Source organism: Spermophilus citellus, assembly GCF_964194105.1.
Source record: "Spermophilus citellus genome assembly, chromosome: 2".
Classification (NCBI taxonomy): Eukaryota; Metazoa; Chordata; class Mammalia; order Rodentia; family Sciuridae; genus Spermophilus; species Spermophilus citellus.
The window spans coordinates 245,273,582-245,296,876 of NC_138183.1; the positions used below are offsets into that span (position 1 = coordinate 245,273,582).

At 37.7% G+C, this 23,295-nt stretch overlaps 1 protein-coding gene across 1 annotated transcript; it reads right to left on the reverse strand.

Annotated features, from left to right (window-relative positions):
- Positions 1-381: 381 nt before the first annotated feature.
- On the reverse strand, positions 382-13,256 carry LOC308635262 (membrane-spanning 4-domains subfamily A member 4A-like). Its single transcript, XM_081269618.1, has 7 exons — positions 13,017-13,256; positions 10,968-11,124; positions 9,642-9,770; positions 8,709-8,765; positions 5,448-5,606; positions 2,805-2,906; positions 382-909 (listed from the first exon to the last, which is right to left on the reverse strand). The coding sequence occupies exons 2-7, from the start codon at positions 11,106-11,108 to the stop codon at positions 847-849; spliced, it is 651 nt and encodes a 216-aa protein (XP_081125744.1). The 5' UTR covers positions 11,109-11,124; positions 13,017-13,256; the 3' UTR covers positions 382-846.
- Positions 13,257-23,295: the final 10,039 nt, after the last annotated feature.

The following is a 23,295-nucleotide window of genomic DNA, read 5'->3' on the forward strand; positions in this document are numbered from 1 at the left end:
AAGCCCTTAGTTCTTAAGCGACTTTTTCTAATTATTGTCCACATACAAAGCTGGAGAAAGTGGACAATAGATACACACACACACACACACACACACACAAATATGCATATCTATATACACACACACACATATATATGTCAATTCATCCTTTGAATCAACACATATTTATAAAGTGTCTATGGTAGAGAACTGGATATAAACTTGATTAAGATATAAACCTATTGAGGTGGGGGAGAGAGAAAGAGTGAGAATGTAAACGTTGAATCTCACCCAAGTGTATGTCTATCAATGGCTTTTGCCCATACAAGGACTCACTGTCCTATATACCATGGTATTTTGCATGACACAGGTGAAGAAGCAGAAGGCAAAGAAGGGAAATATCCATGTATTTCAACTTCCAGAAGAAAAAAAAAGAGTTGTGACCTTTAAGGTGGGTTTAACAAACAAAAAATGAAAACAATCAAGCAAATGGGAGGAATAGCACTGGACAGGGAAGCAGGAATATGTGGTCTGCATCAAGGACTCATGGTGCCCACTTCAGTAATGTCCTCCAGCCCCTCTTTGCCATTGTACTGCCCTGAAGATAGATGAATGACACTCGAGTCCCGTTGACCACCAAAGGCATGATTTATTTACTCAGCTTCCAATATTCTGCTAAAATTCCATTGGAATGCATTGTTGAGTTCCTGAGGGGAAATGGGAACATGATCCTGAGCTTTTATAGACAGAAAGACAGAGATAGACAAATTAGAGTTGGATTCTGGCACTTTCCCAAATGGGGTTCTTGCTTAAAATTCAGGATAGATTTTTCTGGAACATTTTTTCTTGATGTGACATCAAACTTCCTTAAAAAGGTGCAGCAGATGCTGTTTCTGTCACCGGAGGATTTGGTGGCAGAATCAACACGACCTGTGAAACACATGAGAATGCCACAGGTGAGAGATCAAGCCACCTCAGGTCTCCCTTCCCCACCCACTTATGTCATCAGCAGTGTCCACGCCACCTTCTCTGAATTCCATCCAGAGCAGCCTGGTGGACTCTCAGGCGTTCCTCAGACCAGGCTAGATCCAGGAGCCTCACCCAGGGATGCTCTGGGCCTGCGATGTGGTGGCTGGGGCTGAGTCTTAGAGTGGATCCATCTTATTCGAGAACGATGGTCCCTGAGGAGTTACCCCTAACCCAGGTGCTATGGGAAATGCAGGGCTGCTCCTCCAAACCAGGTTACTTGTGCTGATGACAGTGCACATCCAAATCAGGATCTGCTGCCACAATAAAGCCCCACTGAACTCACACTGGCCCAGGGTGGCAGGAATTATCAGAAAACTAAGGAATATTCTTCCACAAACTCAGCAGGACATGAAGTTTTGGGGGACAGTGGCAGAAGCAGGAAGACATGGAGACTAAACATCGAATGCCTTGAAGCCACGGCTCTTCTGGATTCATTCAGGAGAATAGAGGGAGCAGCAGCTACTGGCTCTCCAACGACTCCAGAGCAGAAGGGATCACACTTACATGTTGAGATTTTAAGGTTCCTAAAATCTGCCTCTATGCCCAAGTGCTTCTCTCAATGAGAATAAAATGCCTCATTCCATGATATTACAAAATCGTTGTTAATTTCTGAGAAACTCACACTTCTAGGGCCTTAATAATGCAAAACCCACTATGAGACTTCAGGTGATTTAGCTCCTGTCTCTTCTGTGGGGGAGTTAGTTGTGGTGTGGCCTGGGAGCCTCCAAAGAAGGCAAAGAGGCACAAAGAACAGAAATGAGAACCACAAGAGCAGTCTCATTAAACTGTTGTTCTATATTTGTCTCTGAGTTTTGCTGCCCAAGGGCCTTTGGGTAATGAAGCTAATGAGCAGCTGTTGAGGTTTTACTAGCCACTTCTCTGGAACCCTCAATGTGTGGAGGCTCCCCCTGCCCTGTTATTCCTATAATTTCTTTCTTGGTTTCTTCTCTGTCCATTTCCCACGTTCCTCTCTTTGGATGATTTTCTTTCCACTTAGCCACCTGGTGGGTCTGCTGCAGGCCTCAGGTAACACAATGGCCAGGTGTGCACAACTGATGGAGAAGCTGGATGCCTCAGTTTTCTTCATTAGGCCAGGGGAGGTTTTGTAGTAGAATAACGGAGTAAAGTCCAGCATTCTCTGGGGACCTCGTCACTGTAAAGTGTTTCTCTTCTTTGGATTTTAAAAGATGCCTTTTAAGAAGGTAAGGATGGGGAAACCTAGCCTTTCTTCAGCCACAGTGACAGGCGGAATTCTAAGATCACACTCAGTGACTCATATTCTTGTAATATGATGTCAATATGATGGGATATCTCTCCTGTGAGTAGTTTACCGATCACTTTGGCTTTGAGTCTATCATTATTCTGGATGAACCTGACCTAATCATGTGAGCCCTTTAAAAAAGACTGAAAGAGGGCTGGGGATATAGCTCACTTGGTAGAGTGCTTGCCTCACATGCACAAGGCCCTGGGTTCAATCCCCAGCACCACAAACACACAAACAAATAAAAAAGACTGAAAAGAACTTGAGACATATGCTGTCCCACTGTCCTCAGAGAAGTATGTCTTGTGAGTCCAAGAATGGAATATGCCACATGAGCATGGAAGAGGGCTAGAAACTTCATATGAGGTCATGGGCTCAACCAGCTCTGTGAATGCAGCTAATCTGTGTTTAGACTCTTGAGCCTTGAAACTGAGATAATCAGCCTGTGCTGTCCTAAGCCTCCAGGTCTATGAAGTCGACCACACAACAATAGAAAACTGGTAGAGGTGTCTTCAATGACGGCCAATATACTCACCCCACCAGGGTTGCAGCAGGTCACTTTGCATCCAAAGGCAGCGACGAACACAGCAATGCAGAATTCCAGCACACTAAAAGTGAACATCACAGCATCTACACCCTAAAAGTAAATTCATACCAAAGAAACATGAGGAATCCAGACAATATGTTCCTACATTTAAAATTAATAGAATGCCAAAAGAGAAAAAGTATGGGCCAGGAGTATAGAATTCTGGCTCCTAATTATGAACAACCATTGGCCAATTCTTGGAACACTGTATGTCACCTATTTTCTCACTTTTTTTGGCTGATGAAATAATCATCCCCCCCCTCTACCCCCTGTTCTCTACATCTCAATGCTATTGTGGACACAGAATATGAAAGAGCTTTGAAAAAAGTTGGTGGCAGGGAATTGTAAAGATTTTTCAAACACAAGTAACTCCATATAGTTAATGCAGTAATCAAATCTCACATCTTAAATATTCTAAGCAGAATAAAAATTCACCCAACCAGTCCACATCCTCATTCTTAGAACTTGTAGATGTGTTAGATGAAATGGCAAAGGGAATTAAGCTTTCAGATGGAGGAAAAGTTGTTCATTAGCTGAAATGGGAGAATAATCCTGCACTGTTCAAGTAAACCCAAATGAATCACAGCATCCTGCTAAGTGGAAGCAGGAGGCAGAAGACACAAAAGTCAAAGTCACTTTAAAATATGGCACCACTGGAAGATAGAAGCAATCTAACAAAAGAGGTGAAAGACCTCTACAATGAAAACTACAGAGCACTAAAGAAATAAATTGAAGAAGACCTTAGAAGGTGGAAAGATCTCCCATGTTCTTGGATAGGCAGATTAACATTGTCAAAATGGCCAGACTTCCAAAAGCACTTTACAGATTGAATGCAGTTCCTAGTTAAATTCCAAGGACATTCTTCATAAAAAATAGGAAAAGCAGTCATGAAAATCATTTGGAAAAATAAGAGGCTCATAACAGCCAAAGCAATCATTAGTGAGCAAAGTGAAGCAGGAGGCATAACAATATCAGACCTTAAATTATACTACAGAGCTACAGTAACAAAACAGCATGGTATCGGCACAAAAACAGACATGAAGACCAATGGGACAGAATAGAAGACTCTGAGACAAACCCACATGGACATAGTTATCTCGTTCGTACTAGACAAAGGTGCCACACACATACATTGGAGAAAAGATGTCCTCTTCAACAAATGGTACTGGGAAAACTGAAAATCCATATGTAGTAGAATGAAACTAAACCCCTATCTCTCAGTCTGCACAAAACTTAACCCCAAATGAATCAAAGACTTAAACATTAGACCAGAAACCCTCCACCTACTAGAAGAAAAAGTAGGCCCAATTCTCCACCATGTTGGCTTAGGAACCGATTTCCTCAACAAGACTCCTAAAGCTCAAGAAGTAAAATCAAGAATCAATAAATGGGATGGTCTCAAACTCAAAAGCTTCTTTACAATGAAGGAAATAATCAAGAGCGTGAAGAGAGAGCCTGCAGAATAGGAGAAAATCTTGCCTCCTGCACCTAAGATACTTCATTACTCTCTAGGATATATAAAGAACTCGGAAAAACCAAATAACTCAATCAGTAAATGGACAAAGAAACTGCAAAAGAAATACAAATCATCAGCAAACATATTTTTTAAATGTTCAGCATCTCTAGCAATTAGAGATATGCAAATTAAAACTACACTGAGATTTCATTTTATTCTAGTCAGAACGGCAATTATTAATACAAGTAATAATAAATGTTGGCGAGGATGCGGAGGGAAAAGGTACCTTGTGGGACTGCAAATTGGTGCAACCATTCTGGAAAGCAGTATGGAGATTCTTCAGAAAGCTTGGAATAGAACCACCATCTGACCCAGTTATCCCACTCCTTAGCATATACCCAATGGTGTTAAAATCAGAATACTGTAATGATGTAGCCACATCAATGTTTATTCACAATAGCTAAGGTATGAAACCAACCTAGGTGCCCTTCAACAGATGAATGGATAAAGAAAATGTGATACATATACACAATGAACCATTACTCATTCATAAAGAAAAGTGAAATTATGACTGGTAAATGAATGGAACTGGAGACTATCATTCTAAGTGAAATAAGCCAATCTCCCAAAACCAAAGGTCCAATGTTCTCTCTGATATGCAGATGCTATCACACAACAAGGGGTGGCCACAGGAAGAACAGAAGTTCAGTGGATTAAACAAAGGGGAGGGAAGGAATGGAAGGTAGAAATAGGAAAGAAAGTGGAATGAATCTAACATAACTTTCCTTTGTACATATATGAATATACCACAGTGAATCTTCACATCATATACATACACAAGACTGGGAATCCTAATTAGAATAAGATATATTTCATGTTTGTATAAGTATCTCAAAATATACTCTACTGTCATCTACAACTAAAAAGAACAAATTAAAAGAGAGGATGACAAGGCAAGGGACCTTGGTTGTCTCTAGAATTTAAGGAAGGGAAAGAAACGAATTCCATATGGACACTTCAACAAGTGAAAAAAGTTTATTGCTTTTTTTGGAGCCAGCAACCTCCCACCTCCCTGAACCATATGGTTCAACCATATGCTTGAACCATAGTGTCCCAAGACAAAAGGAAGCACTCACAGTTAAGATGGACATGATCAGGGAACAGTCCTCTACCACCATATCATGGATACACTGATGGTATTCAAATGACAAGATGCTCAAGCTGGATATACTGAGCATGATCCCTGACGCAGCCAGCACAGAACTGGCTATGTTCAATCCTAGACTGGCTTGGACCTGCAAAAGGAATAAAAATCAGTTAAGCTACCCAATAATGTCATCGGCTGTATCTCCACCAATCACTTCGAGCCCTCCACCTCTTTCCCAGCACCATCCTATCTTGATCATTTCAGTAGTCATTATAGTAGAGATTGTATCTCTGCATGTGTATGTATATATAATAGTAGCCATGATTTCAATGTTTTTTTTTCTTTATAATAGTTTATTCTCTTGTCAAAACACAAATATCATCCAGTTATTTCCAGGATAAAATTTCCAATGACTCCCATGTGCACATAAACTCTGAACAGAATTAATAGAGATTTCAAAGACCTTTATATTTTAGCTAGAAATCCATGTCTTGCATTCAGGTGTCTGCCACAGGTACCTGACCGCTCATTTTCAATATTTTGCCAGTGTGTCATGCCTCTATGCCTTTTGTATATTCTCTCACTGTACTATGTATTCCTTTTTCCATATTTTCTTCTCACAGTGGAAGAACAGAGACTTTTTATAAGAACTAAAATTGCTTAGGAAAGTGTGAAAGATTTACTGGGTTACAGCACCAGACACATTTCAATAGTTTAAGTCAGTAAACATGAGGGAGATAGACCAAGGTCAGGTTTGGAAAGATCATACTGATCATGCTCTAGAGTTTATTTATCTGTTGAGCAATAATAATTCAAATATTGCCGTTAGCCAAGGAAAACATTTGTTGAGATCTAGGCTTCTTTCTTTCTTTCTTTCTTTTTTTTTTTTTTTTTTTGCGTTGAGAAAGACATATTGGCATGAACATTATGTGTTAAATGATTCTTATATAATAAATCTTATTCTGAGTTTCTTTTTTTTTGCAAACTCAAAACATTTTCTGGATGTAGTTGAAATGTACTCATCAATAAGTCAATAAGTATTAGGCCACATCAATACTTGGTACTACTGTTGTCAGGGGCTGGGTCTCAAGCTTCAAGATTTGAACCCACTTGACATTCCTTCTCAGGGCTCCTCTGTATCTTCATGAAGAACCCTCACCTTGCCAAACTAGTTGGTCTTATGTCAGTAATTCCATTATCAGCCAATTATTCGACTATAGCTTTTGAAAGACAACTCCAACTCATTATTTCTCCTGAAGTTTTTAAACAAAGTCTGATTTGCAAATATCTTTGAATCCGTCGGCTGCCTGTTCATTTTACTTATTGTTCCCTTTGCTAAGCAGGAACTTTTTAGTTTGATGTTATTCCACGTGTTTATTTTTGCCTTTATGCCCATGCTTCTGGTTTTACAGCCACAAAATCATAGTTAAACCAATTTCCAGGGGTTTTGTCCCTATTTTTTTTAAGGATTTTTATGGTTTCAGGCCTTAATTCTATATAAGAATATATGTCCCCCTTCGGATTTTTATATAAAATAGACTCGACTAACTAGTTGCCATAAAACAAGTTACCTACATAATGGTGGCCGTTTTGGATCCAGAAATTAATTTGGAAAAAAGGACATCATTGCAACATTGAGTTTCCTGTACCTCTTCATAGTTTATCCCTTCATTTGTTTTATATAGCTCCTACATAGACATTATAAACGTCTTTTTACACATATTGAATATGATTGCTTGGTTACATTTTGTTATTATAATTTTAACATTAAAAAATTTCAGCTGTTCATTAGCATGTGTTTGAATGTGTATGTGTGTGTATATATGCATGCACATGTGTTATACACACACATACATTTGACTTTTGTATTTTGGCCATATACATGGGAAATAGTGCTATTGAGTTTAAATCCTCATTATTTTTCTATAGGTTCATGTAGATAAACTATGACCATAATAGGGTCACCCATAAGTAATTATAGTTTCATCTCTTTCCTTTCTGTTCATCTTTTTTGCTATTTCTTACCTAATTGCCCTGTTTGGGTCTCTAATGTAAATACTATGTGCAAACTGTATAACTGACAAGATATATACATTTTCAAAATATATAAGGAATTCCTACAAATCAAAGCCAAAGACAAATAAAAATGTAAATTTAAAATAGACCTCTTTCCAAAGAAGATGTACAAATGGCCAACAAATAGAAGACCAGGTGCTTAATATCACTAATTATGAGTAAAATTCAAATCAAAGCCACAATTATGTATCCTCTCCTACCTTTGGGGATGGTGATCATTAAAAAGACAAAAGATAGCACATAACCATGAGGATATAGAGAAAATAAATCCTTCTTCACTGAATGTATGGATACAGCCATAATGGAAAACACTATGAAGTTCCTAAAAAAACTAAAAATAGAACCATCATATGACCCATAAATCACTTCTCTGGACATATACTCAAAGGAAATGGAAACAGGATTTCATAGAAAGCTGCACTTCTGTGCTCATCTCAGCGTCATTCAGAATAGCCAAGCCACAGAAACCACTGAAGTGTCAGTTGGTGGATGAAGGAAAAAGAGAATATGATACTCATCTCTAAATATCAACACCACCTGTGGACACCTATCACAATATGTATGTACAGGTACGATGGAGTATTATTCAGACTTCTAGGTGTAGGATATCCTGCCATTTTCAATAACAGGAATAAACCTGGGTCCAATGATTCAAACACTTGAATGTGGAACACAAAAACATTGCATTCATAGACACAGAGAGTAGAATGGTGGTTACTAGGGGCAAAAGGGCGAGGAAACATGGTAGATGATGATCAAAGGGCATAAGATTTTAGTCACAAAGAATGATGATGTTCTAGAGAGATAATACACAGGGTGGTATTTATAATCAATAATAATGGATACTTGAAATTGGACAAAAGAGTAGATCTTAAGTTTTCTCATCACATTCAGAAAAAAAGGTAACTATAGGAGGAGAATAATGTATTAATTAGCCTGTTTGTGGTGGCAATCAGTTATTTGTGTGTGTGTGTGTGTGTGTGTGTGTGTATATATATATATACAGACACACACACACAAGAGTATCTTGAATTTATACATTTTAATTAAAAATCATGTTTAAAAGTAAAATAAAGTTACACTTAAAAATCTGTTTTCTGCCATTGACATGTGACAAAGAGGATGATCACTTCATCCTCTTTGAACAGGAAAAAAAAGAGGAACTATTACTCACCAGACCTTTGGTAGTTCTGATTGCAGCTGCAATTGAAAAAGATCCTGAAATAATAAACTAGGAAGAAGAAGAGGAAGAGGAAAAAGAAGAAGATGATGAAGAAGAAGGAGGGAGAAAAATTTAAACAAATATATAAAATCATAAATTACTAAACGTTATCCATAAATTAGACAGATATGTTAAGCAGATCAATTATTACAGAAGAAACAAGTTTACAAATAACTTTTTTTTCCCCCTTAAACAACAGAGGAATTCTACCAGATGTATTCTTACAGGGATTTACCAAACTTTTCAAAAAATATCTAAGTGCAATGATATCAAAATCGCTCGAAGCTGGGCATGGTGGCACATCCCTGTAATCCCAGTGGCTCTTGCAAGTTCAAGATCAGCCTCAGCAACGAAGCGAGGCCCTAAGCAACTTAGCAAGACCCTGTCTCTAAACCAAAAATAAAAAAGGGCTGGGAATGTGGCTCAGTGGTTAAGTGCTCCTGGGTTCAATCTCTAGTACTCTGCAACCCCCCACATAAAAATTGCTTGAAAGCATTGAAAAATAGATTCCAAATTCCAGATATGAAGTAACCCTAATATGGTACCAAAATTGAATAAGATATTAAAAACAAAAAGAAATAGAAAATTATTCTAATTTGAAATATCTTTTAAAAGTTGTAAATGAATAGCAAAGAAATAAATTAATAAGAGTAAATTAATAGCAAAGAAAAATTCAAATTTCTTATTAAGTGATGGCTAGAATACATTAGTTCATTTGGTTTCATCAGTTGGGAAATTAAAGCACCCCTGTATTAAATCCCCAGCATTCCCCTACCAAAAAAAAAATTAAAGAGATACAGGATAGAGTCAAGATAGGATTCCAGAACTTGGGATATTAAAATATTAACATTGACATTATCTCTAATTATAACAGAAAGTACTCACCATCACTGACCCCCAAACTGGGTATGCTGTGTTAAATAAAATGGGGTGTGGTTCATAAAACGGCACCAGGACACTCATCATTATTATTCCCAAGCTGAGGTTTATCAGGGCAATCAGAATCTGCACAACCTAGAAATTATTAAAAAAAAAAAGCAAAAACTGATCATTCACCATAAAAAGGGTGTCCATGACATCCTCTTTCCAACCACTAAGTCACCCTCATTCTCTGCCTTTTCAAATACCCAGATGACCTCTTGTCACCTTTCTTCACATAAAGAACTCTGCTAACTTTCCACAAATTATCCCTCAGAATATTGACCATTGTCCCAGTGATTTCAAGGGGCGTGCCCAGACTGCCCTGAGCTGCTTTTCTGATATCCATGATGCTACTTCTGCCAACAGTGGTTGCTCTCCTTTGTCACACACTCAGACAGGGGTCACCCAGGAATTTGGGAGCAATTATTCCAGCAAGGAGAAGTAACCTGAAGAAAGGAGAGTATGTAAAGGGGAAGAAAAAATGATTGCTGATTACAGCACTTGGTGGGGGTCTGGGACCTGAGAACAAATGTATGAACACAGGGTTCTAAAACCAGGGGAGTGGGAGCATAATCACCCTCATGCATTACAATGGATCCAAAATTAAAAAAAAATTATCAAAATTTTTGGGATGGAGCAAAACCGGTGCTTTGAGGGAAATTCATAGCACCGAGTGTACAAATTAGAAGAGATTTAAAATCCGTCACCTAAGCTTTCACTTTAGGAAACAAGAAAAAAGAGAGCCAATTAATTCCAAAGTAAACAGAAGAAAAAAATGATTAAAAAATTAGATCAGAGGTCAGCGGAATGGAAATGGGAAATCAATAGATAAAATCAACAAAACCAAAAGCTGTTTTTAAAAAAGTTAAATGATATTAATAAGCATTTAGCCAGGCAAACTGAGGAGGAAACAAGAAAAGAAAGCAGAGAGACAGATATAGGGAAAATAAGGTCCATCTGTTACCAGACAGGCCTATGACAGGGACCTCAGCTACCATCCAGAGCCTCTTCTTTGGCTGCTCTCCACCAGGATGAAGTATAACTCTCCTGGATGACCCACAACCTGGAGTGGATCTGACGTCATCATACCTCAAATGTATTGAAATCATGATGTGATGGAGCATTTTAACATTTTTCAAATGGTAAGGCCTGAAGACCAAAATCAGGCACCCATGATTCTAGGTCTGGTTGATGTATTACCAGGCAGTGAAACAGAGTATTTGGTATTGGGTGGATCAGGTGTGAGTTTACAGAACCACTGGTCTTCTCTCAGATCCACCACTGACTTACCCCAAGGACTTTGGGTTCTCCCCTCAAGAACTTCTCTTGCATCTCTTTCCACAGCTGGGAGCGTAGAGCACTTGACTGTCCCAGATGCACAGCAGGGCCAGCCTCCAGGGTGGTCTGGTCTGTTCCTTGCACGGTTGCCATGGCAACAGAAACAGTGCTAGAATAAGAAATGAAATTTCTGTGACCAGAGGGGGACACGGCACTCTGAGGCAGATTTCTTCCTATCTGCAAACTCTGGACTGTGGTCCCATTATAGATGATAGCTGTTTGAGCCAGGAAAGTGGAAGAAGCAACCGATTAAGGAGGGGAGGTGGAGAGAGAGAGAGAGAGAGAGAAACCCCTGTATTCAGATGCACAATATCTTCACATATTGAGTGGAAGCTTACTGAGGTTCTTCAAGGCACAGTAGATTCTAACATCACTTCTGCTTCACTCAGACCCCATGAAAGAATAAAGTTTGAAGGCGTGTTCTCTCTTACTGGTAGCCCAACATGCAAAAGATGTTGTGATGTCTAAACATGCTATATTCAGGTAACTGATCCAGATTTAGATGGAAAGGATTGTCGACCTAAATTTATCATTGACATATCAAGAGAACTCCATTACTATCTAGAAATAAGTTGATGGAAATCAGTAGGAGGAAGCTCAGATAATGAGAAATATAAAACTATAAAATTTAAAGACATAAAATTTATAAAAAATAAAATAATTTAATTTAATAATTTAAACCACTAGTTTTAGTAGCATACTCTCAAATTTATAGAAAGCAATAAAAGGAAAGTACAAAAGGAAACATCATAAATAATAAAAAGTAATACTATAAAAGTTAAAACAAAAAGAGTAATAAACAAGGAATGCATAATATGAATGAATTTAAAAGAGTTAAGGACAGGAATTGAATGTAACCAAAAAACAAAACAAAACAATGCTTGTTCTCTTTTCTTGTAGAAAATTTCAAAAAATAATTTTGAGACAGAATTAAAAATTCATTTAAAAAATAAAACCGAGAAACAACTAACGTCCCTATAAATCAGGGGGAATGATTATTAATAAAAATTGTATAAGGATGAATTTGTGGGGAATTTTAGAGTTTCAAAGAAACTGGACACATGGCCACAGAGGTCTAAAACATAAACTATCGTTTATAAACCTGGAACTGAATGTATCAGTTGATAGCTGGAACTACCCTAGAGAAATGTCATTCTAGGAAACATAGAAAACAGGAATAAAGGAGAAATCAAACCCAAAACATATTTGCTGAGACAGTATTCTGTTTTGTAATACACTAGAGTCCACGAAGAAGGGAGAAATCCCACAAATTAAGGTCATTTGGTTATATGACCACAAAGACCACTTGTTTCTGGGTAAAATGTTTCTCTGAGTGTCTTATCCCTCATCAGAGGAGGGTGTCCTGGGCCCACTTTCCCCTGAGTCTATTTCGGATCTCCACAATGCTGATCATCTTCAAGGTGTCTTCCTTTAGCACATCTCCTCCCCAGAAGCTTCAGCTGGTGGGTGGGTGTCCCATGAATACGGCCACAGATTGTTGGAGGACCAGGTCAGACCACAGTCTGTCACAGGACCGGGCGAAGTGCATTGACTGGGAACTCGGACTTAACCCTTGTCTCTCCCAGATTCTGCGTGCAGCAGACCTTAACTGTCCAATTATAAAAATAACAATTCAGAGAGAATAAAGGACATAGAAGAGGAGATATTGAGAACACATCAGATATTTAGCCAAAAGTTTAACATAATACTTATGGTTTTCCAATGGCCATGCATTTGGAGAACAAAATAATCAACCTCACACAGCACTCAGCTTTAGCCTGAGGAAACCTTAGACCTTTCCTTGCCCCCATCCTCTACAGCAAGGACTGCTTCTCAAATGCTCTAAATGTGCATTTCAGGGAGCACCCAACCCACCCCAATCCAGAATACCAGCTTATGCCATGACTGGTGACCTTATTTTTTTTTAATCCTCCTACAACCGGGAATTCTAGAACCAATAACTGAAATCCATCATCCCCAAAGTCAAGGAAGGACATCTACCTTCTTCCAACCTGCAGGGTCTGCTGTGTCGGCTGGGGCCCAGGCTCCGGGAGAGCACCTCAGGTTCTTGGTGCAGATAGAATGAGTTCCCCACGCTCCACACTTCACTCAATTTCAATCTTCATTCTTCTTCTAGTAGCTTTTCTAAATCCTAAAGGCTGTGCTGTGAATTTCTGAGAAACACAACTAGTTCCTTTTTTTTTTCCTTCTGCAGAGTTGGGGATCTAATCTAAGTCCCTATGCATAGTTCCTTTTTTATGTTGGAAATGCACAATGATTTGGGGTCTGTTCAAGGGTGTGTGCATCTATTGTATGAAATCTGCTGAACTGGCTGCCTCATCAACTGGTCATGGACTGAAACTTCTGAAACTATGAGCCCAAAATAGACCTTTCCGTCTTTATTTTTTTTTGTATGTGTGTGTGTGGGGGGGTGAGGGTTGGAGAGGTACCAGGGATTAAACTCAGGGACACTCAACCACTGAGCCACATCCCCAGCCCTATTTTGTATTTTCTTTAGACACAGGGTTTTACTTATTTGCTTAGCTATTTCTGAGGCTGGCTTTGAACTCTTGATCCTCCTGCCTCAGCCTCCTGAGCCACTGGGATTACAGGTGCGCGCCACTGTGCCTGGCCCTTTCCATCTTTTAAGTTGATTATTTCAGGTATTTTGTTAAAGAAATGGAAAACTGACTAAAATATACACAAAACTAATTTAAATGCAGTTTAGAATCCTTTTGGAAAGCCCATTTTTTTTTGCAATTCCACACATTTCTGGGTTACCTTTGTCTTCCTAGATAACTATGTGTTACTATTTTATACATAAGTTAAATTTATAATTAAAATGAAATTATGCTGCTGGAGATCCGTCATTAATGTTCACAAAACAGCAACAAGTTGGTCACATAGCAATAATTAACACAACACCTTCCTAAGAACCATCTGATATTGCATGACCTTGTTATTCTCCTGAACCTAAGATTCTCATCTTCAAGATGAAAACAATGCTCATTGTACATGGAGGAGGAAAGTGAAACGGTGTTCATTTTTTATTAATTTAAGATTTTTATTAGAGAAAAATTGCCATGTGCTGCAGATACAACGGTGATAAATGATAGTAAAAATCTCTTCTCTCAGAGTTTATGGAGTACTGGGAAATAGAGACAAGTGAATGTATCACAAGACTTATTTCTCTGCAAGGTAAAGCACTCTGAGACGTCCTAGGAGATCCAATTACTCAACCTTGGGGATGCAGAGGATGCTTTGGAGGTGGGGATCTCTAACTGGAGGCCGGAGCAGGAGACACCAACTGGAAGGAGAATGAGGGACAGAGGGTTTTCCAAACAAGCCGGTAAAATGAAGAAAAGCCACAGGACAAGGGAGATCACAATCACCGTGCAGGCAAGAAATAGAAAGAGCTTCAAAATTAGACCAGAACAGAGGGAGAGAACGAGAAGAGTGAGATCACCTAGGCACCTTTGGGACTGTCTCAGTGAGTCTGTGCTGCTGTAACAGAGTCTCAGGGTCTAGGTGGCTTATGGAAAAGAACTTTATTCCTTGCAGTTCTGGAGGTGAGACGTTCATGGGCTAGCCTGGCCAGGTCTTTCTTCTTTTTTATTGGTGCATATTAATTATAGAGTATGGTGGGTTCCATTATGGCATATTTGCATGTACATAAACACACAATTTGATCAATTTCACCTCAGTACTCTCCCCACCTTCTCCTCCCTACTCACAATCTTCTCCCTCTGCCATAACAGTCACCCCCATCTGCATTCATGGAATTCACTTTCCCTGTTTCTTCTCTCTAGTTTTCACATATGAGGGAAAACATATAGTACTTTTTCACGTGTGACTTGAAAACTATGGTTTTTAGTTCCATCCACTTTTCTGCAAATAGCATACTTTCATTCTTCTTTATGATCGAATAAACCTCCTGTGTGTGTGTGTGTGTGTGTGTGTGTGTGTGTGTGTGTGTGTTAGTTACATTTTCTTTATCCATTCATCTCCTTTTGGACCACAGCTGGCTATTGTGAACCATACTGTGATAAACACAGGTATCTATGTATCTTGAATGTATGGTAGTTCTGGTGAAGTCTGTCTTCCTAGTTGGAGGAGCCCATCTTCTCATTGTATCCCCACATTACAGAGATCAGAGAGATAAGGAAAGCTGTTGTGTTTCTCCTTTTGAAGGCACTAATTTCATCTACAAGAACACCATCCTGGGCTGGGGATGTGGCTCAAGCAGTAGTGCGCTCGCCTGGCTCGCCTGGCATGCGCGGGGCGCTGGGTTCGATCCTCAGCACCACACACAAAAAAATAAAATAAAGATGTTGTGTCCACCAAAAACTGAAAAATAAATATTAAAAAAGAACACCATCCTAATGTCGTATTCACATACTGAAGTCCCTACCTCCTAATATCATTGCAGTGGAGGTTGGGAGTTCAACAGATGAATTTGGGGAGGATACAAGCATTCGGTCCATAGCAAAGTCTTTGAACTTTGTTCTGTGATGAGTAGGGATTCTTAAAGAGTTCTTAAAGTCCTTCAACTTAGTGAATTCAATAATGTATACATTTGACAGTGATTTATGTTTACTCTGTCCCAGCCTATATTCTTTAGATGTAGACACTTTGGATTTCACAACCAAGTTCTGAGGTAGATACCTGTGATGGTTTTGATCTGGAATGTCCCCAGAAGTCTCATATGAGTAGAGGTGGGGCTTTTACACAATGATTGGCTCATACAGGCTCTGACCTCATCCAGTAGACAGAAAACCAAATGGACCACAGGGAGATGGGACCTAATCGGAGGAAGTAATATCTAGGGACACACACTGAGAAGGTTTATCTTCTCCCCCATTCCCCTATCTCTCTTTATCTCTTCATTTGTCTCTGCTTCCTGGCTACCAAGACCTCAGCAGCTTTCCTCCACTATGCCCTTCTGCCATGATTTTTGCCTCATTACAGGACACATCAATGGACTGAGCCAACCGTGGATAGAATCTCTGAAACCGTGAGCCAAAAGCAAACTTTTCCCCCTCTGAGTTGTTCTTGTCAGGTATTTTGGTCACAGTGATACAAAACTGACTAACGCATTTCTTCTGGATACTTTGAAGATATTTTCTTTATCTTTGATTCTCTGCAGTTTGAATACAATATATCTGAGGCATAAGAGTACTGTAAATTATTGTGCATGTTATGCTCTGAGCTTTCAGGGTCTGTGGCTTGATATCTGTCACTGATTTTGGAGAAATATCAGTCATTATTTGTCTTCCAATGATTCATCAGTTCTTTTCTTTCTTGCTTCTTTGTCTGGTATTTCCATTTTCTGTTACAATTTTTGTATTTGTCCCACAATTTTTTAATATCCTGATATATACATTTTTTTTCTTTTGGCCTATTATTTGACATATCCTCAAGCTCACTGATTCTATTCAAGTTACTGATATGAAACTGAAACCCATTCTTCATTTCTATTGCAGAGTTTTTGATTTCTAGCATTTGTATTTCATACTTCCTTAAATAGTCCATATCTTGGCTTACATTATTCATTTATTCTCCATATTTTATACTTTCCCCATTATAATACAATATCAATCATAATTATTTTGAATTCCTGACTTGATTATTCTAAAATTTCTATTGTATTCAAGTCCTCTTCTGTTCCTTTCTCAGTGTTTTTAACATTGTTTTGCTTTAATATAGAGCTTAATTTTATGAGTATTGGACATGCTGTGCTACATAAAAGGAATTGAAATAGATAGGACTTTTCTGTGAGTTATTACCTTTGTGTAGATAGAAGTTGTATTTATTGTTTGCTATACTTTTTTCCATTAAAGGTTAAAATTTGCAATGTGTCCTTGCTTTGAATACCCCTATTTTCTTTGGGTTTCCCTAAAAATTACTTCTTAACAGTATTTATGGGATACCCTCAAAAGAGCAAATGTTTGATTTACATTAATTAATTTATGAAGGAGAAGAGAAAGACAAAAATGGCTAAAAGTTAATTTAAAGAAATAATAACATAAAATACCCAAATATAGAGATAGAAATATGTAGGAACAAGAAGGTAAAAGGTCTCCAATCATATTCAATCCAAGTAAGATGAATTTTTAAAAATTAATTTGTATGTAATTCCAGATTTCTCAAAAGTTTCTCCTGTTGACATGTATTTTACTTCATTGTATCTAAAACATATATTCTGTAATGCTCATCAGTTTAAAATCTATAGGTATTATAAATATCTATAATATATATAATATTATAATATTATAAATATTATAATAAAAATACCCCATATAATAAACATTAAAAATCTACAATGAGTACCTACAACTTCCTTTTATATTTTCTCAATTATTATGTAAATCTCCACTCAGAGACTGAACTACTACTTCAATTAGTATAATTATTGATAGAATTTGGATAAGTTGCATCACTAACATGATACATTAATGAATTAAGAATTAAACATCACTAAATATATAGCTTGCTTGTATTCTCTATAATTGAGATTCTGACTGGACTGAGAAGAAACCTTAGAGTTGTTTTGATGTACATTTCTCTAATCACTAGAGTTGATAAATGTTTTTTCATATGTTTGTTTATTGGTTGTGTTTCTTCTTTTGTGAAGTGTCTATTCAGTTTCTTAGCCCACTTATTGATTGGGTTATTGGGTTTTTTGGTGTTTAATTTTTTTGAGTTCTTTATGCATCCTGGAGTGCTCTACCTGAGGTGCAGGTGGCAAAGATTTTTCACCCATTCTCTAGGCTCTCTCTTTATGTTATTGATTGTAATTCCTTTGCTGAGAAGAAGCTTTTTAGTTTTAAATCCATCCATTTATTGATTCTTGATTTTACTTCATGTGCTTTAGGAGTCTGGTTAAGGAAGTCAGTTTCTAAGCCAACATTGTGGAGATTGATCCTACTTTTTCTTGTATTAGGTGCAGGATCTCTGTTCTAGTGCCTAAGTCTTTGATCCATTTTGAGTTGATTTTTGTGCAGGGTGAGAGATAATGGTTTAATTTCATTTTGTTGCATATGGATTTCCAGTTTTCCCAGCACCATTTGTTGAAGAGACTATCTTTTCTCCAATGTATGTTTTTGGTGCTTTTGTCTAGCATGAGATAACTGTATTTATGTGGGTTCATCTGTGTGTCTTCTGTACCATTGGTCTATATGTCTATTTGGGTGCCAATACCATGCCATTTTTGTTACTGTTCCTCTGTAATATAGTTTAAGTTCTGGTATTGTGGTGCCTCCTACTTCACTCTTCTTGTTAAGGGGTTGCTTCAGCTATTCCGGATCTCTCATTTTTCCAAATGAATTTCATGATTGCTTTTTCTAGTTTCATGAAGAATACAAGCAACAATAAGTGTTGGCCAGGATGTGTGGGGAAAGGTGCATTAATACATCATCACTGGTGGCACTGCAAATTGGTGCAAACATTCTGGAGAGCAGTATGGAGATTCCTCAGAAAACTTGAGTTGGAACAACCATTTGACCCAGTTATCCCACTCCTTGGTCTATACCCAAAGGATTTAAAATCAGCCTACTACAATGATGAAGCCACATCAATGTTTATAGCAGCTCTAGTCACAATAGCTAAACTATGGAACCAACCTAGATGCCCTTCAACAGAAGAATAGATAAAGAAAATGTGGTACATATACACAACAGAATATTACTCAGCCTTAAAGAAGAACAGAATTATGACATTTGCAGGTAAATGCATGGAACTGGAGAACATGATGTTAAGGGAAATAAGCCAAACCTCCCAAAAACAAAGGCCAAATATTTTCTCTAATAAGTGGGTGCTGATCCATAATGTGGGGGGTAGGGAAGAATTAAGAAACTTTGGATTGTGCAGAAGGGAGTAAGGGGAGGGGAGGAGGTATGGGGATGGGAAAGATGGAGGAATGCTATGGACATTATTATCCTACATACATGTATGATTATACTATCAATGTGACTCTGTACCATATTCAGCTAGAGGAAGAAGGAGTTGTGCTCCAATTGTGTACAATGTGTCAAAATGCATTCTACTGTCATGTATAACTAATTAGAATATATTTTTTTAAATGTGTAGATGTATAACAAATTTTAAGTGTAGGAAAATAAGATTCAAGTGAGTTACCGTTTAGAACTTATTTTACACTTAAGACTCTTAAGACTTTCAAGTGTGCATGTCCATTGCTATTTTTATTCCTGAGGAATATCAAGCTCAAGGAAGATGCTCAAAGCTTGCAACTTCTTTTGTTTCTTTGTTCTAGGTTTCCCAACAACATATTATTATTTACACATGAGTTCTGCAATTAGATTTTTCATTATAATCTCTTAATTGTGAAATAAGCTGCTTTTAGTTAGAACCTTGACCAAAGAGCAGTTGTTTGTATTTCATGGATAAAAAACAGTGACCACTATAACACCTGGAGAATAAGTAATGCACTTCTCAGTGTTGAAAGGATAGCAGAAGAAATCAGGGAATAAATTTAATAATTCTTAGAGACAAATAAGAATAGTGAAACAACGATATCAAAATATCTGAGACATTATGAAAGCAGTTCTAAGAGGAGGGCACTGAATCCATACATTAAAAAATAGAAACATACAACGTAAATAATCTCACATGACACACCAAGACCCTAGAAAAAGAACAAACCACATCAGAAGGCAGAAATAATTAAATCAAAGCCAAAATCAATGCAATTCAAAATTTTAAAAATTACAAAGGTCGATTTTTAAAAAGTTGATTTTTGGAAAGGATAGACACTTAGCCAAACTAATCACCATTCCATTTTTTCCACTTATACATGAGTTCAACTCTTTTCAGATCCTCTTCATGGTGAGATGGTATAATATGTGTCTTTCCATTTTTACCTCATTTCACTTAGTATAATGTTCTTCAAGTTCACCTACATTGTTGCAGTGGATAAAATTTTCTTCTCTTCAAAAGTTAATTAGTATTCTGCTGCATGTGTAAACCATTTGTTCATTCCCCATTTGTGTTAGTCAGCTTTTTGTAGCTGTGACCAAAATACCTGACAAGATCATCTTAGAGGAAGAAAAGTTTATTTTGGACTAATTGTCTCAGAGTCTCAATTCACAGTTGTCAAGACTCCATCACTCTGAGACCAACACGAGGCAGAACATCATGGCAGAAGGGTGCGTTAGAGGAAAAGCCACTTAGTTCCTAGAAGCAGTGAAAGAGAGAGAGAGAGAGAGAGAGAGAGAGAGAGAGAGAGAGAGATCCATATTGATTCAGGGACAAGATATAGTCCAAGGTCATACCCTCCCTGAAGTACTTCCTTCAGCCACACCCCACCATACAGCTACCACCTAGTAAGTAGTCCTTTGAAATTATTAATCAATCAAATAGATTAATATACTGATCGGTTACAGCTCTCATAATCTAATCATTTTTCTTCTGAGTATTCTAATATTCTCATACATGAGCCTTTGGAAGACACCTCATGTCCAAATCATAACACCATTCATCCACAGATGGATGTTTAGGTTTATTGCATATCTTGGCTTTTGAGAATGATGCTACAATAAATATGGAAATAAATATGGAAGTGAAGGTGGAGCATGTGATGCTGACAGAGATAATTGTGTCTATTGCTCAGATACACACAGTTTTGTGCGACAAAGCCTTGCATAGCCTTTCTTACTGTAAGGACAAATCTTAATACCTCCCTGTCCAGTCCCTACAGACCATGCTAACGAAACACATGCTTTTCATTTGTTAACTATTTTGACTTATAAATGAAAGTTTCATTTGTTCATAGCAAGCATGATTTCTATGTACTAACAGACTAAATTGGATTTTCCCCACAAATATGGAGCTCATGCACTCTTTGCTCCTCAATTCTTCTTTGTATAGTTTGGTCACAGGGATAGTCTTCAAGACCTCTCACACTGGCAGTCCCCTTTCTATTTGAAAAAATAATTCTATTTCTGGGCCTGATGAAAGAAATTTCAAGCCTACATGTGACCTACTATTTGCTCACATCTCTGAAATGTCCTGCAAAGTTATAAGGGAACCTGATATACTCTACAGCCTTTGGTAAACAACTCTCTAACTTAGAAAGGAAGCAGGGACACACAGTCCTCTGTCCTTACAGTACTGGGTTCTTCCCTAGGACTTACCATGCTCACCACTACAAGTGATGGAGAACTTCGTTGCTTTTATTCTCCTTCCTACCAGGCACAATAATTTGTCTGTCTACAACTGTATCCTAGAAGGGTAACCTGTTCTATCTTGTCATGTCTATTTCTAAACTATTAAAGGGAATAACCTGTCTTTATCAATGTTGGGGAAATTTCAGTCTGGCTGGTAGCTTTTCTATGACATAATTGTGAACAGTGTCAATTGTTTCTCTGCACCTATTTTCCTGAACATAAGATTTTTCTTCTTTCTGGTATTGACACAGTGCCTAGGTTAATTTTCACACGGCAAAACAATCTTGCACAATGGGCCAGGTTTGTATTACATGTTTAATTTAACAGATATAAACATATTGAAATGAAATGAATTTGAACTTAAATAATTAAGAATAAGTACTAAGGAGAAAACAAAAGACAAAAGGCACCTGGAAAACACACAACTGTAAAGGTAAATATGAGCAGCAGTAGGGAGAAAGGAAGGTCATGAGCACCAGAGAGCATCTCCGAGTTCTATTTGTGGCAGGAGAACATAGCACAGCACAGATTTTCCAATGATGACATTTTAATAACGATCTTGGTTACAAACGTTTTATGGAAACCAAATGCACTTATTGAGAAACACAGAGAAGATTAACAATGGACGTTATTAGCATTTAGGATCTTGAGTTTGGAGTTGTCTAAGGGGGAGAAAGGGCAGTGGTCATCCAAGCTCAGAGACGGTGAAAACTGAAGAACTGTCTCATTCAACGACTTGAGTAACTTTTTCGTTTAGCATGTTCTGTATTTATTTTCTACTCCAGACACCTTGATACAGTAACCATATTTGTTACCATAACTCAACAATCATTCCACACATCATTCTGTTTTAAATTGTAGCTTTTAATCCGGCAGAGGCGCATATGATTTCCTCAACAAAACTCTTAAAGCTCAAGAGGTAAAATCAAGAATCAATAAATGGGATGGTAACAAACTAAAAAGCTTCTTCATAGCAAAGGAAACAATCAACAGCATGAAGGGAGAGCCTACAGAATGGGAAAAAAATCGTTACCACCTGAACCTCAAATAGAGCATTATTAGTCTCCAGGATATATAAGAACTCAAAAACTTAGCACCAAAAATAAATAATAGATAGATAGATAGACCCAATCAATAACTGGCAAAGGAACTAAATGAGCACTTCACAGAAGAAGAATGGTCAAGAAATATATTTTAAAAATGTTCAACATCTCTAGGGATTAGAGAAATGCAAATTTAAACTACATTGAGATTTCATCTCACTCTAGTTAGAATAGCAGCGATCAAAAACACAAGCAACATATACAGCCACAAGACTGGGATTGTAATTAGAATACGATATACTCCATGTATGTATAATATGTAAAAATATACCCCACTGTCATGTATATCTAAAAAGAAAGTTTATTTTGTGTCATGGTTTCAGAGGTTCAATCCATGGTTGGCCAACTCCGTAGCTCTGGGCCCCAGGTGATTCAGAACATTATGGCAGATGGATATGGCAGAAGAAAGCAGCTCAGGATAGGATAGCTAGGAAACAGAGCGAGCTCTGCTCACCAGGGACAAAATCCATATCTTAAAGGCCCACCCCCAATGACCTATCTCCTCCAGCCACACCCTACCTGCCTGAAGTTATCACCCAGTTATTCCATATCAGGATTAATTCACTTATTGGTTCATTACTCTCATAATCTAATCATTTCATCTCTGACCATTTTTTAATTGATTCACACATGTACTTTTGGGGGACACCACATACTCAAAACATAGTACGACTGATATAAAGAAATGAAGGAATATGGGAGGAGTAGATGAACTCTAGATAGGGCAGAGGGGTTGGAGGGGAAGGGTGGGAGCATGGGGTTATTAATGATGGTGGAATATGATGATCATTATTATCTAAAGTACAGGTGTGAAGACACAAATGGTATGAATATACTATGTATACAACCAGAGATATGAAAAATTGTGCTCTATATGTATAATAGGAATTGCAATGCATTTTGCTGTCATATATAAATAAAATAAAGCTATAAAAAAAGAAATACAACTGATTTTTGTATTTTGATTTTGACCCTCAACTTTAGTAAAAAAAT